The 15768-nt window shown below is 64.3% G+C and overlaps 3 protein-coding genes across 7 annotated transcripts; 1 reads left to right on the top strand and 2 right to left on the bottom strand.

Moving 5' to 3' along the window:
- Positions 1-353: 353 nt before the first annotated feature.
- Positions 354-9153, bottom strand: TMC6 (transmembrane channel like 6). Of its 4 annotated transcripts, none has more exons than XM_069799522.1 (21): positions 9021-9153; positions 8038-8148; positions 7635-7753; positions 7165-7296; positions 6891-7049; positions 6668-6773; positions 6479-6575; positions 6131-6385; positions 5615-5805; positions 5395-5539; positions 4975-5130; positions 4598-4773; positions 4367-4448; positions 3960-4057; positions 3683-3778; positions 2821-2896; positions 2395-2528; positions 1909-2085; positions 1641-1719; positions 1390-1468; positions 354-1096 (listed from the first exon to the last, which is right to left on the bottom strand). In XM_069799522.1, the coding sequence occupies exons 2-20, from the start codon at positions 8091-8093 to the stop codon at positions 1397-1399; spliced, it is 2406 nt and encodes an 801-aa protein (XP_069655623.1). In that variant the 5' UTR covers positions 8094-8148; positions 9021-9153; the 3' UTR covers positions 354-1096; positions 1390-1396. The 4 variants fall into 4 exon arrangements, with proteins under 4 accessions (XP_069655623.1, XP_069655622.1, XP_069655624.1 ...); XM_069799521.1 differs by lacking the exon at positions 9021-9153 and adding an exon at positions 8828-8840; XM_069799523.1 differs by lacking the exon at positions 9021-9153 and having other exon boundaries at positions 354-1156; positions 8038-8556.
- A 254-nt stretch (positions 9154-9407) lies between these two features.
- Positions 9408-11998, top strand: SYNGR2 (synaptogyrin 2). Its single transcript, XM_069799525.1, has 4 exons — positions 9408-9565; positions 9941-10178; positions 10509-10648; positions 10766-11998. The coding sequence occupies exons 1-4, from the start codon at positions 9464-9466 to the stop codon at positions 10961-10963; spliced, it is 678 nt and encodes a 225-aa protein (XP_069655626.1). The 5' UTR covers positions 9408-9463; the 3' UTR covers positions 10964-11998.
- Positions 11999-12341: 343 nt separating this feature from the next.
- Positions 12342-15645, bottom strand: TK1 (thymidine kinase 1). Of its 2 annotated transcripts, none has more exons than XM_069799520.1 (7): positions 15547-15645; positions 15029-15060; positions 14842-14955; positions 14663-14756; positions 14253-14342; positions 14046-14165; positions 12342-13925 (listed from the first exon to the last, which is right to left on the bottom strand). In XM_069799520.1, exons 2-7 carry the CDS (start codon positions 15043-15045, stop codon positions 13767-13769), a joined length of 594 nt encoding a protein of 197 aa, XP_069655621.1. In that variant the 5' UTR covers positions 15046-15060; positions 15547-15645; the 3' UTR covers positions 12342-13766. The 2 variants fall into 2 exon arrangements, with proteins under 2 accessions (XP_069655621.1, XP_069655620.1); XM_069799519.1 differs by lacking the exon at positions 15547-15645 and adding an exon at positions 15341-15498.
- Positions 15646-15768: the final 123 nt, after the last annotated feature.

Raw genomic sequence — 15768 nt, 5'->3', positions numbered from 1 at the left:
GTCTGTTGGTGCCATGGCACGGGGGGAAACCAGCTTGGGCCAGGGCCAGGGCCTGCTGACAGCGTGCGGTGGTGGAAAGTGGTTCTCAGTGCTGGGGGCTGCAGACACCACACTGCGATGGCGAGTGGCTCCTGGGGCCATATGCGATGCCACGGCCATAGTCTTTGCTCCTGTGGTGTGGGCTGAGCCGGGCTCTTCCCGGGGCAGCCTGATGGGCAGGCAGGCAGTGCCAAGGAGCCCGAGCACACCCTGCCACGGCTGCTGAGTCACCACTCCTAAGGAACACTGATGCTAACGCACCAAACCCGCTTGCCAGCTTCCAGCCTGACGGGTTGGACACAGGCTGGGAGCACTCCTGTACAACTACACTTTAATGGGCCAGGTCAGCCTGCAGCACAGGAGCCAGAGCCTTCGGATTCCTCTGCCCAGCCCAGCACTTGGCACCACAGTGGTCTCTCTGAGCCTGTCCTGCCGGCAGGCGCGGTGTGCCGCAGGGCTGCCTGAGCTGGGGGGGGCCTGGGTGGCCTTGTTCACAGGGAAGATATCGGCCAGCTGCTCTCCTCCTTGTGAGCCAGACACAGGGCTGGAGCTGGGTCGGTGCCTGGCAGCTCCCGGCTCCAGACTTACTGCTCCTGGGCAGTGCAAAGGGGGCTGAGGGTTCTCTCCAGCCAGAAAGCATCACTGTCCCTGAAGTCTTCTGGAAACAGCCCAAAGGTGTTCTACGAGCTGGCTGGGGCATTTACAGTAGGGAGAGTTGTTCTCTGCTAACCGTAACCACCCATGGAGAAGGGCTCTGCTGGCGAGCCAGCCCGACGCAGCACTGTGTCCTGGTCCTGCTGTGCCTGCCCCATGCCCAGCAGCTCTGGGCAGCGGAAGCACCCACGTCCCTGTGCCACAGCATCCCCGCAGAGCTGCCAGATGACATGCCCCAATGAGTCCTTGGCTGCTGCAACCTGGAGCGGAGGATCTTCCCCAGCACCCCACAGTCCCACTGCTTCCAGTGTCACACTGTGATGGCTTAGAAAGATGGCTGGATCCAGTCCCTGGCTGCAAGCAGAGTGCTGTCCTGTCCCGCTCCTTCCTGGGGAGTCTGACACTAAGAGGAGAGATACAGTCCCTGAGACCCCTGAGTGTGTGCTGCTGGGGGCAGACAGGACTGCCCCACACTGAAAGCAGAGAGGAGGCTCTCTAAATGTCTCCATCCCCCTTCACCCCATCATCTCCTGCGCCTTCCTGCTCCCCGGCAAGCAGTGCTCTACCGCAGCTGCGCTGGCCCTGGCAGTGCTGCTCCTGCCAGCCCCGCTCCGGCACAGAGCAGAGGAAAGTCTGTGTGTCCAGCCGAGCTCCAAGCACCCCGGCAGCCCCCTCTCCCTTTCATGCAGGCCTCACCTGGGACTCAGGTGCGTCTCTCTCTCTGCTCGTAAACGGAGTGAAGCTTCTGAATGAGAAATATTTTATCTTCCCCTTCCTGCAACAGCAGAGACATTGCAGTGAGCAGCCATGGGATGTGCTCTTGCATGCCCGAGGTGGCAGCGCTGTCAGGGCTAGAACCAGAATCCGGCGATCCCAAGGCTGGACCAGGGCATGGAACAGCCAGGACTGCTGGGACTGCCCAGGGGCAGCATGCAGAGCTCACGCACATTGGCAATCTGCTCCTTCAGCAGGCAGATGATCCTCTGCTGGCCTCTCACCACCTGGATGTTGAAGTAGATCACGGCTCTGCAATGACAGGCAGGACAAGACGGTGGCAGCCAGGGCAGGAAGCTGCGGGACGCTGCGGTCCTGGCCCCAGGCTGGGGCGCAGGGCTCTGGAGTGACACCCTGGCTCCCAGCCCCCCGCTCAGCTCCTCAGCGGGACCCTCAAAGTGTGGGCCCAGGGTTCAGCCTCAGGCTTGGGACTGTACTCACAGCAGGACCCCAGACACAAAGAACAGGAGGAAGGTGTTCTCCACCAAGTGCTGGTGGACCCACGCGAACCAGGTGATGTTCGGGTTGGACTTCTCCAGCACTTGCACCCAGGTCTTCCCTGACTTGTAGATGTTTTCCAGCCCCTGGAAGGGACCACAGGTTTCTGACGGCCGCACCCTGAGCAGACAGACCGATGGGGTTGGTCAGAGTGATGGACAGCCCAGCTGGCTGCTTCTCCTAGCCATCCCCAGTGGCTGCACGAGGGGGTCCTCATCCCCTTGTTCTGCATCAGGAACAGCTGGGAGAAGTGGGCACAGACCAGCTGCTGCATCTCCCTGCCTGGGGCAGTACTGCACAGTCCTGTGCTGGGCACACTGTGCTCTGCATGCCGTACAGGGCTGGGGAGGCACGGTCTCCCCAAGTCCCTCTCCTTTGCCAGGCAACCATCAGTTCTGTGCCCCAAGCTGTGGTCCAGCAGGTACTCACGACCAGATGGTGTAGGAGAGGAAGACGGCTGCACCCAGGAAGGATGGGAAGCACAGAAGGGTGATGAAGACAGTCCTCATGTGAGATGCTTGCCAGGGCTTGCTGGGGGACTGGCAGTTCTGCATCAGGCTGGTCTGCAGACAGGGAGCAGAGTCCTGTGTGCTGCCGTCTCCGGGGGAGCAGCCCCAGGAGTGCAAGCAGGGACAGCTGCCCCAGCCCACCGTCCCATCCACTGGGAGCTGGGCAAGCTTGGGGACACCCTGTCCCCAGCAACACCTCCTCCCTCCCACGATGACAGCGCTGCTTGCTGCACGGTGCAGCACCTCTGCTGTGACAGAGGCAGCCTGCAGCAGGGCACAGCATCACTGCAGGGCCGCCCATCACAGGGACACATGGGGAGCTGTGGGGCAGAGGGGCTGCTCACACCTTTTTGATATAGAACAGCAGCAGCAGCTTCAGTGTCTGCACGGCTGGCAGGAGCGGTGCGAAGAGAACGCCCAGCCTGAGAGAGAGGGGGGAAGATGAGCTTGTCCCAAGTCTGGGCCCTGCAGGAGCTAGCGGTGGGGAGAGCTGGGGGCAGTGGCAGGGCACTGACGCCAGCTGCGGTCAGGCTTTCGTAAAGTGAAGAGCAAGCACACGATGCTCTGTGCCAGGTTTGCTGCGCAGCCTGTGCTGGGGCTGGGCAGCGGCTGAGATCTCACCAACCCCAGGGCGGTTGTGGCCTTTGGAGCTCCCAGGTGTGTTGAGAGCGGGAACGCAGCAGCACACGCATGGATCCCCTCCTTGGGCAGGGGGGTGTGAGACCAGGGGCTGCAGAAAGGTGGGTGGGGGGTGGCAAAGCAGGGGCCTGAGCAGCTGAGAAGACAGGCTGGAGGGGAGCAGCTCGCCTCGGAGCAGCGAGCACCATTATGGTCTGGACAAACGAGGGGGGCTGGTCGTGCACCAGAGCCTGCTCCTTCCCCAGAACTCTGGAGGGGACCAGCTGGGCGGGGGATGCTGTACCAGACCCGGGACGCTCTGCTGATGATCCCCCCGTCGCTCTCACCCTGCTGCCAAAGCCAGACCTTCCAGGTGAGCACGTGCATTGTGACTGTAAGGTGCTGGCACCAGGCGCTGTGACTGTCAGGCCACCCATCTCCCTCGTCCCACCCACGTGGAGCAAAACGACCCTGCTCAGCGAAACGTGCAGCTCCCCATGCCTGGTCCCCGACAGCCACAGGGCTCCCAGGGGACCCCCAAGGCATTTGCCAGCAGAGGAACAAGCTGTGCCAGGCAGGAGACATCTCACCAGGTCAGGGTCTGCCCATAGATCAGCTCCAGCACATTTTGGGCGATGTCAAACTCGGGCTTCTGCTTCCTCTTCAGCTTCTTCTCCAAGATCAGCCTGGGAAAGAGCAGAGCTCTGCTCCCACACTGCCACTGGCAGGGATGCTTAGCACCCCATCTTCCCCCTCAGGCGGCAGCAGAGCCTGGGTGCACCAGGGCAGCACTGCCCGGGCAGCGGAGAGCCGGGGCCATGCTGGAGATGGATGCTGGCAGGGGGACCCCCTCCTGGGGCACATTACCTCCAGACCAGCTCCCCGAAAAGCGTGTCCAGCAGGGTGAATATGAAGTCCATCACCACGAAGCGATACAGGTCCTGCCCCACACATGTCTCCCAGCACTGCGGAGACAAGCCAAGGTGCCATCAAGCGAGCAATGAGGCTTCTCCTACCCCCATGACTTTCCCGTGAGGGGCTGTGGGACCTTTTCCTCCCCTGCGCCCCTTTCCCAACTACTCCATGTCTGGCAATCACCCCCCTCTCCCCAGCAAAGGAGCAGATGGTGCCTGTGGTGCTGTTCAGCAGACCCCCTGCTGCCAGACCCCTGCCTCTGCTGCCTGCCAGTGCCAGGACTGCAGCCTTGGCTTTGGTCCACGCTCCCTGGGCAAGGGACAGTCTGGATGGCATGGCCCCGGGGCGGCGGTGCTGACCTCCTCTGTTGAGCAGACAACTCTCCGGCTGAGCCACTGGTAGCAGAGCAGGCCGAGGACCACCATCTTCAGAATGAGGTTCCTGGGGAGCAGGAGCAGGGCCAGAAGCCCCTGAGCCCTGGGGATGGAGGGGCCAAGCCCCGCGGATGGGGTGTCTGGCCCCAAAGCCTCCCCCCATGCCGCAGGTGGGGGTGTAGCATGCTCCCCCCGCCTCGGCCCTGGCCAGTCTACCTGCAGATTGCCACATAGACCTGTGCCACGGGGGAGTCCTGCTTCTCCCACGTCGCCAGCAAGTTGTACAGGTGGGGCATCAGCATGTTGAGGAGAGACACCATGAAGGGCAGGACCAGCAGGATGGCTTCCTGCTGCCGCTCACTGCTGCCCCATGCTCGGTGGTCCTGCTGAACCTGGTGAGCAGGTACCAGGGTGAGCGTGCGGCTGCCGGCAGCCTGGCACCCTCGGGGAGGGCAGAAAATGCCAAGGCCAGGAGGGGAGCTGCAACGGGGCTGCCCCTGCCTCCCAGGGCTGCTCCTGCCTCCCTCCCCAGTAGCCAGCCCCAGCCCCGCAACACCAGGGCACAAGATCCCACAGCAAGGGGCGGCACTCACCGCATGCATGTGCTCTGAGAAGTAGTGCACAGCCAGTACACAGCCCAGCACTGTGCTCAGTGAGAGGGCCCAGGCCAGGAGAAGCACAGCAGAGTGCCCCAGGCGCTGGCAAAGGCTCAGGGAGCGGGAGCGGGACTGCTGGTCCGCGAGCAGCTCCTGGAAGAAAGCAGTGCCAGTGCTGCTGAACACGCTCTGGGCCTGGAGCAAGGCTTTGTCCTGCTGCACTGAGCTGGGACCCTGAGGGCTGATGAACAAAGTGCTGGTGCGGGATGGGGGTCAGGGGGTATTTGCAGTTGCAGGGCTCCCCTGTGCAGCGGGTAGGAGGGGGGGTGTTGAGCCCTGGGGTCTGGACTGGCTCCTGTGAATGCCTTCGCCTGCCCACTGCAGGGTGCAGGAGCCGACTCCAGCCCAGCTCCTCACCTTCAGCTGGGTGCAGATGTTCTCACACTGCAGCTTGACTGAGCGCCTCTGGATCACCTTGAAGTCCCAGGCACAGAAGACTTTGACGGCCAGGTCCCCAGCGGAGCTGCCCACACGGTAGCTCTCCCGGAAGGAGCAGGACATGCTGCGGCGAGGGGAAGGGTGTCAGGGCATCAGGGCTGGGTAAAGGCTGGCAGTGCCGGAGGCGCTGCTGACTCACCTGTACACCAGCAGGACACAGGTGACGAGGAAGGAGACCCCAACACTGAACACATAGGCCAACGGCATGTTGTATGGGAGCGGGGGGGCTGTGAGGGGGCTTGCGCTGTCATTGGGGCTGGAGGCGCAGGGGTCGTTGAGGGTGACGTTGCTGTAGTAGCCGTAGTATAGCAGTGAGTGAGTGAAGTAGCCCTGTGGGAACGTGCACGATGGGGCCCAGGGTGATCTCGCTGGTGCCCGTGGCTCCCTGCCCAGCCTGGGACATCTGTGCCAGCTCGTGGGGATGCAGAGCCCTGGGTTGGGGCAGCACCAGGCACCCCATTCTGCACCCACAACACTGGCAGCCACAGGGCCCGGCTGTGTGAGGGCAGGGACTGGAGCATCACCGTGGCGGGGATGTAAGGATGTGGGACAGGGACCAGGGCATCACTGTGGCAGGGATGCAGGGCTGAGCCCCAGGTTTGGAGCAGCTCCTGGCCCAGGGATGTGCTGGCACTGGCGTGCTGGCAGTGCTTACCGCTCCAGTCAGGAGCTCGAGGCCAGTGAAGGACTGGGGGCTGGTGGAGGCAGGGGGATACGCAGCTTGCAGGGCCACCACGAAGACCAGGAGAATGAGGAATGAGATGATGTTGAACATAAGGAGCGTCTTGAGGAAGAGGAAGTAGGAGAGGACACTGGAGCCGAAGCGGCCACCAATCTGCTTCAGGGCATAATGCCAGGGCTTCGCGGCAGGGAGCAGGGAGAGGAGCCTGTACCAGAGGCCCCGGCAGCTCTGCAGAGAAAGGGAGCCTGGGGAGAGCACCGGGGCCGGAGCCTGTACCAGAGCTCCCGACAGCTGCTGTGCAGACCCATACCCCAGACTTACGAGGATGATGTAGTCCTTGGACCATCCGCAGAGAGAGGAGGGGGCCCGGCACTGGGCGTGCTGCCTCAGGGGGCCCCTCTGCCCACTCAGCTCCTGCCTGCCCAGCAGAGAGGGATGTGAGAGGGTGGCACGGGCCCCAGGATGGCTCCAGCTGTGGGAGCCCTGCCTGGCTGGGGGGAGAGGACCTACCGGAGGGTGCGTTTCTCTGCCAGGCTGAGGGGCACATTAAGCAGCATGTGGCTGCGCTGGCTGGGTGAGAGGCTCAGCAGCTCTTTCACCAGCAGGCTCCGCTTGTCTGGGGGCACAAGGGGCTCAGTGGGACACGGCCAGCCAGGACACAGTGTGCCCATCCTGAACCCGGCGTGGGGACAGTGCCCGGCACTGCCTGCTCCCACTCCTGGGGGACCCTCACCTTCCAGCGTGGCCCTGGCAGGGTCAGTCTCCAGGTCGTACTGCCGCAGGCTGGGCCGCGCCGTGTGGCAGAGCTGCTGCAGGGGTGGGCGGCTGCTCCGGCGCCGCAGCCGGGCTGTGCGGTTATAGTACTGGGAGATGATGGCCCCACGGCTGCGCCCTGCAGGCAAGAGCAGGGCAGGGGGGTGAGCGGCCTTGGGAGAGCAAGGCAGATGGCAGAGTTCTCCCAAGGGGCTCCTGGGCCTGGGAAGGGTGGGACGGTGTGTGGCACCTACCGATGGTACGGCTGGGCATGTTGGCGAGGATCCGCAGGGAGGCGGAGGAGTAACCAGGATGCTGTTCATCCTGCCCAGGCTCCTGCCACACCGTGGCACAGGCATCTTGGGGGGCCAGGCGGGCTGGGTGCTCTGGGAGAGGGAGGGCAGGATGCAGAGTGGTGAGAGCCAGACCACCCACACCTCCAGTCCCTGTGGCCCTGCTGCCCTTCTCCGGCATAGAAGCAAGGCACCTGCCCCATTATGTGCTCCCCCTAGAGCACCCCCTTCTCTGGGGATGCTCTCTGTGCCCCCATGGGCAGGTCTGCCCCACTGCCTGTACAGGTGAAGGTGTCAGTGGGCTCCTACAAGTGCTTTGGCCGCAGCCTCAGCACGAGCCCTAGCTGGCCCACGTAGGGTCTGGGACAGTAAATAGCCCTGGGCACACGCACTGTCCCCATCCCACCCTGGCTGCGGCCGCAGTGCTTTACCTCTGCCCCTCGCCTGCATCTCCAGCTCCAGAACCGCCTCTACCAAGCTGCTCTGCTCCTGGATGAGCTGGTGGAAGGAGGTGTGCAGGGCTCCTTCGTTGTCCGGGCTCGGCTCCTGGCTGCAGGGACACAGACCCACTCACCTAGGCCTGGGCTAGGCACCGGGACCCGAGGGACGGAACCATGGCAAAGCGCCGGTGCCGGCTCAAAGCCTGGCCGTGCCACCTTGCAGCACGCGCACCCAGTGCCGGCTGGGCACGAGGGCTGCCGCCGCCCGTGGCGGGAACGCCAGCCTCATGCCGCTGGGGCTGCAGGATGCCGGGGGGCTGAGGGTGCAGGGACACGGCTCGGGTGGGCACAGGCAGCAGGAGGGCAGGGCAGGGCAGGGCAGGCCCACACTCACCCATCGCTGTCGGTGTCCTCGGAGACGCGGATGGTGATGGAGGGCGGCCGGGACATCCTGCTGGGAACGAGCGGGTCCCTGCGGCCCCGCCGCTCCCTCCGACACGCCGCCCTGCACGGCAAACGGACGGGCGTCAGCCGGCGCCGCGCCGCCGGCACCCCCGGTCACCCCGACTGCCCCGGGGACGGGGATGGAGCCGGTGCCGCTGCGTGCGGGAGCCCGGGGCAGGCGGGAGCGCGAGGGGCCGCGGGGCTAAACCCGGGTGTAAACACGGGGCGAACAGCGGGGCCAGCCCGGCCCGGCGGCCCAGCAGGCTGGGAGCCGCGGCGGGAGCAGGAAGGAAGGCGGGCGGATGGGGGAGGCGGCGCAGCCTCCGCCGAGCAGGTCCTGCCCGCGGCGGAGGTAGGGTTCGCGTTCGCACCGTCCCGGCCCCGGGGCTGCGCCGGAGGACCCCGCCCGCCGTTCCGGGGCAGAGACGCTCCGGGGCCGGGCTCTGCCGGGGAAGGGCACGGCAGGATCCGCAGCCCCGGCGGGAGGACACGCGTCTGTGCCCCCCCACCCCCGGGGCCGCGCCGCCCGCGCCCACCGCCCGCCGATGCCCCAGCGCCTTCTCTTTCCTCCCCTCCCTCTTCCCTCTCCATCGCCCTCAGGCTTCGCAGTCCTCCTGGGGCGGACTACGGCTGCTCCGGGCGGGCGGGCGGGCGGCGGCCCCGGCGGGGGGTCCCGGCCACCCCGCCCGCGCTCCCCGCCCCCCCGGGAGTCCCCGGCAGCCCCCCGCCCGCCCCGGTACCAGGAGCCGACGGAGACGCTAAGCGCCGCGGCTCGGCGTGGGTGCGAAGCCAGCCCCGTCCAGCAGCGGGGAGGGTGGGGGGGAAGCACCGACCCCCCCCCAGCCCCGCCCAGCCCTCCTGCCGCCTCCCGGTACCGGGGGAGGCGGGAGCTGCCCTCGCAGAGCCCCTCCTTTCCCCTCCGGCCGCGCTCACCGGGACTCGCCGCCGGCCGGGCCGTGGGGCTGCGACTCGCGGGAGCACGGGCTCGGGGGCGCGGGGCCGGGCCCGACCGGCGGCACAAAGCTGGTCGGGAGGCGCCGGGCGCTCCCCCGTCCCCACGGCGCTGCCCGGTGCCACGGGTGCTGCGCTGGGGCCACGCAGCCGCGGCACCGGGGGGGGCGGCGCGGGACCCTCCGCCGCGGGCGGGGGGCGGCTGACCGGCCTCCCCGCTGCGCCGGGCTGAGCGGCTGCGGAGGACGAGGGCACCGGCGGGGCGGACCCGGTGCTGCGCTCGGTGGCCGGGCGGGGCGCGGCCCTCCCCGCCCAGCTCCGCTCCGCTCCGCCCCGGCGGCCGGGGGGACCGCCCGGCCCGGCCCTCCCCGGGGCGGCGCCGCGCAGAAGCGGCGGGGGAGCGCGGCGGCGGCGGCTCCGGCGCGATGGAGGGCGGCGGAGCGTACGGGGCGGCCAAGGCCGGCGGTGCCTTCGACCTGGGCCGCTTCGTGCAGCAGCCGCAGGTCCTGGCGCGGATCGCCAGCGCGGTGAGTCGGGGCGGGGCGGGACGGGACGGGACGGGACGGGGCCTGCTCCGGGGCCGCGCCGCGGGGCTGTGGAGCGGCCCCGAGCCCGCACGGCCCGGCCTTCCCCTCCTCTCCCTCCCGGCCCGGCCTTCCCCTCCTTCCCTCCGGCCCGGCCCGGCCCGACCTTCCCTTCCCTTCCCTTCCCTTCCCTTCCCTTCCCTTCCCTTCCCTTCCCTTCCCTTCCCTTCCCTTCCCTTCCCTTCCCTTCCCTTCCCCTCCCGGCGTCCTGCCCCGGCGCAGCCGCGGTGACGGGCGCTCCGCTGAGAGCCCCCCCCGGAAGGGGCCCCACAGCCCCGGTGCTGCCCGCCGGACACCTGCTCGCTCCCTCCTCTGCAGGTCTTCGCCCTGATCGTCTTTGCCTGCCTGGTCGGGGAGGGCTACAGCAACCTGCCCAGTTCCCCCCAGCTCTTCTGCATCTTCAACCACAACGAGGACGCCTGCCGTTACGGCATCGGCATCGGCGTCCTCGCCTTCCTCGCCTGCATCTTCTTCTTCATGGTGGACATCTACTTCCCCCAGATCAGCAACACCACTGACCGCAAGTACCTGGTCCTGGCGGACCTCGGCTTCTCAGGTACTGGCAGCCACAGGGCAGGGCTGCGCCTTCTGCGGCTGCTACGATGGCTGCCCCTGTCCCGTGACGTGGCCGCCGGTGCCTGGTGAAGGGAGTTGCTCCCGCCTGGCACACTGCCCACGGACCACGCGCTGCCTGCTTGAAAGCGCTCTGAGGAGCCATGGGGAGCAGCACGCTGGCAGCTGCGCCGGGCTGGGCGCCTGCGCTGGCCTCTGGCCCCCCCCCCCCACGATGGCAGCAGAAGCCCGGTGGGAGCAGGGTCTGGCCTGGGGACCTGCCTGGGAGCAGCAGGATGCAGCCCCAGCCCCTCACACCGCCTTCCTCCTGCAGGTCTCTGGACGTTCCTGTGGTTCATTGGCTTTTGTTTCTTGACCAACCAGTGGGCCTGGACACAGGCCGAAGACGTGTACATCGGGGCTGACTCGGCCCGTGCCGCCATCACCTTCAGCTTCTTCTCCATCTTCTCCTGGGTGAGTGAAGCCACGGCAGAGCCCGGCCCTGCCCCGCTCGGGAGGCAGCGTGGAGGGGGTCCCCGGGCCACACAGCCCAGGGTAGCCCTGACGCCGCCGACCCCCTCATCTTTCTAGGGCCTCCTGATTGCCTTCGCTTACAAGAGGTACAAAATGGGGGTGGAGGACTTTGCTCACAGCTACATCGACCCCACCCCGGAGGCTTCAGCTCCCTACTCCAGCTACCCCAACATCAGTCACGAGAGCTACCAGCAGCCGCCCTTCACCCACACGGCAGAAGCCCCGGAGGGTTACCAGCCCCCGCCGGTGTACTGAGCCCCTGCCCGGTGGCCGGGCAAAGACGGCTGTACCAGTGCAATTCTCTTCTTTGGGGTGGGAGGGGAGGGACCTGTCACTTGAAGGGGGAAGGTGGGGTGGGAGAGTGGCGGCTGCTTTGTGTGAAGGCCACCGCGCCTTGGTGCTGGGGCGCAGGAGGGGCCTGGTCCTGACGGTGGAGCTGAGCTCCCCGCCGCTGGGATCTGGTGCCCGGTGTGTAGTGGGTGATTCGGCACATAGTGGGTGATTCGCAACTGCTGAGCGCAGCCTCATGGCTCTGCCGAGGGTGGGTGAGCTCCTGCCCTCGCTGTTGTGGCCTTGGGGGAAGCAGCCGCGGGAGGAAGCAGCAGGACCGGTGTGTGGCTTGCACCCCTCCGGCTCCGGCCTGGCTTTGCCATTGTGACTGCTGCCCCAGCCTGTCCTGGTACCAGTGCCTTTCCAGCCCTGCCAGCTGCAACCCCATAAGTGCCAGCTCTCGCTGTCGTAGCGCAGCCGGGCAGTCCAGCTCCTGCCTGCCGCCAGCTTCTGTGCCTTCCCCCTTTGGCTGCTGCTGGGTGAGCTTGATGCCAAAGCCCTGTCTTCTTTTGACTATAAACTCCCATGCTGTGCCTTCCCACAGCCTGCACTAGAGCTGCTGGTGCTCAGGTGACGTGGTTTGGGATCCATGGGAGCAGCGAGCGCTGGGATCTCTCAGCAGGGCTGTGATGTTCCAGCTGTCTGGGGAAGGTCCTTTAGTGCTTTCCCTGCTGACTCAGCCCCCCTCGCTCGCCTCCCACTAAGCACTGCCTCCGCAGAAGTGAGGCCACCATCCCGCGTCCTGCCTGCTGCTCCCTCTGCAGCACCCTGCTCACAGCCTGGGCTCCCGGCTGACCCTGAGGGTGCCTGTGCAGGCTGGCTGGCTCCGGTTGTGTTTTCTGCTGCACCTGTTGCGAAGCTGTTCCCAGCAGCGGTGTGCGGTATGCGAGCTGTCGCTGCTGGGGCTGGCGTTCAAATAGTTCTTTGTCACTGTAGAGATGGAATAAACTTTTTCACCTAGCCACTAAGTGCCTTTCTTCTCTGGGGAAGCAAAACAGGGTTCCTCCTCTCTCCCGGAGGGCTGGGGCAGGGGGGGGTCCAGGCAGGGAAAGAGCAGAACAGCCCCAGCCAACTGCTGCACTGCAAACAGCACACTCATGCTGGTGTCTATTTTTAGGCAAGCCCTCCTCCTGCTCCTTGCAGAGTCTGATAGAGGGTTTGAGCAGAGAGCTCCAATGCCACCCCTGCGACCAGCCCTCCAGCACAGGCTGCTGCTGTGAGCGATCAGCCTGCACTGTTTGCGTGCTGCTCGCTGCAGGGAAGCTTTTTCCAGAGCAGTCTGGTATAAAACACACACAGACAGTTTTGTTAAGTTATTTATTAACCTGAACCCATAGCAGTGCTGCCTTCCCCGTCCCTAAGGGGAAAGCCCAAGCCTGGCAATCAAGTGCTTGTGAGTACTACAAGTGTAGTCCCTTCAAGTAACACAGAGGGAGCAGGGGTTTTCAGACGGCTCTTGTAAGCTTCCAGGGAGGGTGCAGGCAAGCAGAGCATGCTGCGCTTGCACATGTGGATTTGACCTGGCCCGAACAAGGAGCCACTGCTTGGAGCTTGTGGACACTGGCTTACAGTGAACAGCACTTTGCAAGGAGTAAGAAAAAAACAAAACAACCTTCCAGAAGCCAAGTCAAGCAAAGGGGGAAGAGGATCCTTCAGTCAACTTACAGCAGAGGAAGAATGAGCCTCGAAAATTTTTGGAAGGCTCAGGAGGGAGCAAGATGCATGACTAGAGTTGAGAACCATCCACTCAAAGCAGAGACCCTTTTCCAAGTAGCTAGATCTTCACAGACACAGTAGTCCAAACATTTACAGAGTAAGTCCTGAGCCTCCAAACCCTTCACAGGTAACTAAACACTGAAGTGGCAGCACCAAGATTGGACCTGAACAAGAACACCCTGATTTTGGAGAGGAGGCTCTTCCTGAAGTGAAGTCTAGTTCTTCCAAAAGGACTCTGTCTTAATATACAGACTACTGCTTGCCCTTTTAAAGTTCAAAAGCTAGCAAGAGCCTACTCTCAGGCTGTCAAGTCAAGCCTTCCTTTCCCCCTCTTCTGTTTCAACAAAAATTTACAAGACAGTTAGAGCAACTGAGTGTAACAGCAAATGGACAGGCCACAAACATTCGTTCAAAGGGACTGCTGAGGGCCAGGCGGTTGCTACGTGTGTCAGTTGAAAAGTTGTGCCATAGCTCTGTGACAAGGGATGGGTTATCTCCTCAGACTATGTTAAAAAAGGAAGTGAGTTTAAAATACTAAGTTACTGTACACGGTCTTAGGAAACCTGGGCTTTAGCAACAGCATGCAAGAAAGAAACGGTTGTGTTCACAGGCAAGTGAACCAGCCATCAGTGGCAGTCTGAACATATGCAGAAGACCCAGGAGAGCAGGCCAGAATTAAGGCCAGCGATGGAAGCCCTGCAGCCTGGCTTGCTGACAGCTTTCCAGGACCTGTTTGTGTGGCAGCATCAGTAACTACATCTGCCTCTTCTCCGTGTTCTGAGAAAGGAACTCATTTTTAGTCATGCTACTGCTTCAGCTCCCCCCTGGTATCAGGTCCAGTTGATCCTCCTCTTTCCTGGTGCTTGGTGCAGAGGAAGAGCAGCTTGGTTTGACAGGTAGAGATAAGACACTGAACAGTTTTGCTAAAAGCAGAAGCAGCCAAACCTGGCATCCAGGAGTCACAGCATTTAGCTTCCTTCCTCTTGTTTTTCCCCATGTGGGAGCCCAGCAGTCAAGAAGCAAAGATCTTCCAGGAGGCAGCCACATCCAGCTGCTTCAGCCCCTTGGGCACGTTCTCCTTGTTTTCCGACCCAGGCTGCTGATGCCGCTTGCGGAAGTAGCAGGCTCGGCAGACAGAGTGGTACTTGTCTGCTCCTCCAATCACTTCAACCTGGCAAGAAAATTGGGAGAGTGACTCTGCAGAGCTCAGTTCCCCTGAGGAGATTCCTCTAGACTAGCAGGACTGGCAAGGTGAAGCTACTGAAGTGCTTTTTCTTCCAAGGGAACTCACCTCCCTCTCTGCTCCCAGCCTCTTTGTGTAGGAGGCTTCTTGGTAGCACTCCATGCACACGGCATTCAGCTTCACCACGCTCTCTGCCAGTGGCACCAGGTTCAGGATGCTCCCGAAGGCCTGTGCCAAGACAGCAGGGGCAGTTCTGTTGGATGGGCTCTATGAAGATCCCAAAGCACCTGCTGTGCTAAAAAAAGAGTGTTTTACCTTTCTCTGGAAAGTCCCATCAAGAGCAGCAACGATGACGGTTTTCCCAGCATTGGCCATCATCTCACAGAACTCCACGATGTCTGGGAACTAGAGGAGTCACAGAAACAGCGTCAGGAGGAAGAAGGGGTAGCACTTCGCTCAGGATCCAGCAGCACAGGGCACAAAGAAAGTTAGAGCCATGTTGCCTATCCGTGAAACAGACTCCAGTTCCACTGTTCTTAGCCTGCAGGGACTAATGGAAGGGAAGGGTTTGACTATACAAGCATAATCCAGGAGGATCAAACTGTCCCAGGGTATTTCTTCCCACACCCTCCTACAGAGGGTTCAGACCTTCCTCTGCCCAGGGTACTCTGAAGGGACCGCATCCTGCAGATGCTCCCCAGGACCTGCCCTGGCTGCGCACTTACGAACTGGCCCTCGTCAATGCCGATGACTGCAGAGGCCAGTGCCTCCTGGTACACATCCTTGAGGAGGCAGGCTGGCAGGGCCTCCATGGTGTTCCTGTGGGGAAGGGAGAACAAGCAGGTGAGCCAGGCAGCCCAGATGCTGGGCCCAAAGGCGTGGGTCCTCCTGCCCCAGGACTCGCCTGTCGTGCGTGGAGACACCAGAGGTGCAGTAGCGTGTGTCCTTGGCGTACTTCACCAGCAGGCACTGGTACTGAGCGAGCTGGAACCGCCGCACCCGCCGCATGAGCTCCGTGCTGCAAGAGACCGCCGTCAGCGAGCCCTGGCCCCCTCCCTGCCCACCTCCTCCCCCATCCGCCCCGGGCCTACCTCTTCCCGGAGAACATGGGTCCGAAGATCACCTGGGGGCAGAACCACGGGGGTCAGTACGTGAGAACACAGCCGGGCACGGGCACCACGCAGGCAGCCCCGGGGCGCTGGCCCGGCCGCCGCCCTGCCCAGCCCAGCCCAGCCCGGCATCCCGCCTGGCGCCGGCCCAGCCCCGCCACGACCCGCACCAGCCCGGCCACGCCATGCCCCCGCACAGCCCGGGCGCCCACGCTGCCCCACTCGGTGCCGGTCCCACGGCGGGCGCTCGCCGCAGCCCCAGGGCATCCGTCCCGTCCCGTCCCGTCCCGGTACCTGGATCTGCCCGCGCGGGCGGCTGGGCGAGCCGGGGTGGACGCCGGGCACCGTCAGGCAGTTCATGGCTCGGACGGACGGACCCACCGACCGACCTACTGACTGACTGACTGACTGACCGACCGCTCGCCCGCGCGCGCGCGCCTCTCCGCGGCGGCGCGGCGCCGGCCAATCCGGAGAGGCCTCACACCCACGCGCCGCCTCACCGGCCAATCGGAGGAGGGCTAGCGCAGCCGCGCCGCCGCTCAGGCCAATGGGGACACAGGCGCGAAAATTCTTATTTCCCTCCACGCGTCCGCTCCAGGGCCCGCGCCGCCTTCCCGGCGTGCACCCCGGGACGCCCCTGAGTCATCGCCCTGTCAGTCCGCCCGGTGTCCCCGGCGCGGCCCCGCCCACCGTGCGACCAACGGGAACCGGCTGGCCCCGCC

Source organism: Haliaeetus albicilla, chromosome 12, assembly GCF_947461875.1.
Source record: "Haliaeetus albicilla chromosome 12, bHalAlb1.1, whole genome shotgun sequence".
Lineage (NCBI taxonomy): Eukaryota > Metazoa > Chordata > Aves > Accipitriformes > Accipitridae > Haliaeetus > Haliaeetus albicilla.
Note: the sequence above shows the minus strand (reverse complement) of the source record. Positions and strands in the feature narration are given on the sequence as shown.

What these genes read in the sequence shown, in the direction of transcription:
- TMC6 (XM_069799522.1), bottom strand. Translation starts at nt 8,093, where the DNA reads ATGTCCCGGCCGCCCTCCATCACCATCCGCGTCTCCGAGGACACCGAC. An exon ending in GCAGAGAAACGCACCCTCCG is followed by an intron (nt 6,576 to 6,667) that starts GTAGGTCCTCTC and finishes TCTGCTGGGCAG; the next exon opens with GCAGGAGCTGAGTGGGCAGA. An exon ending in TCGAGCTCCTGACTGGAGCG is followed by an intron (nt 5,806 to 6,130) that starts GTAAGCACTGCC and finishes ACGTTCCCACAG; the next exon opens with GGCTACTTCACTCACTCACT.
- SYNGR2 (XM_069799525.1), top strand. Translation starts at nt 9,464, where the DNA reads ATGGAGGGCGGCGGAGCGTACGGGGCGGCCAAGGCCGGCGGTGCCTTC. An exon ending in GGCGGACCTCGGCTTCTCAG is followed by an intron (nt 10,179 to 10,508) that starts GTACTGGCAGCC and finishes TTCCTCCTGCAG; the next exon opens with GTCTCTGGACGTTCCTGTGG. An exon ending in TCTTCTCCATCTTCTCCTGG is followed by an intron (nt 10,649 to 10,765) that starts GTGAGTGAAGCC and finishes TCATCTTTCTAG; the next exon opens with GGCCTCCTGATTGCCTTCGC.
- TK1 (XM_069799519.1), bottom strand. Translation starts at nt 15,406, where the DNA reads ATGAACTGCCTGACGGTGCCCGGCGTCCACCCCGGCTCGCCCAGCCGC. An exon ending in GGTGTCTCCACGCACGACAG is followed by an intron (nt 14,757 to 14,841) that starts GCGAGTCCTGGG and finishes CCTTCCCCACAG; the next exon opens with GAACACCATGGAGGCCCTGC. An exon ending in GCATTGACGAGGGCCAGTTC is followed by an intron (nt 14,343 to 14,662) that starts GTAAGTGCGCAG and finishes TGACTCCTCTAG; the next exon opens with TTCCCAGACATCGTGGAGTT.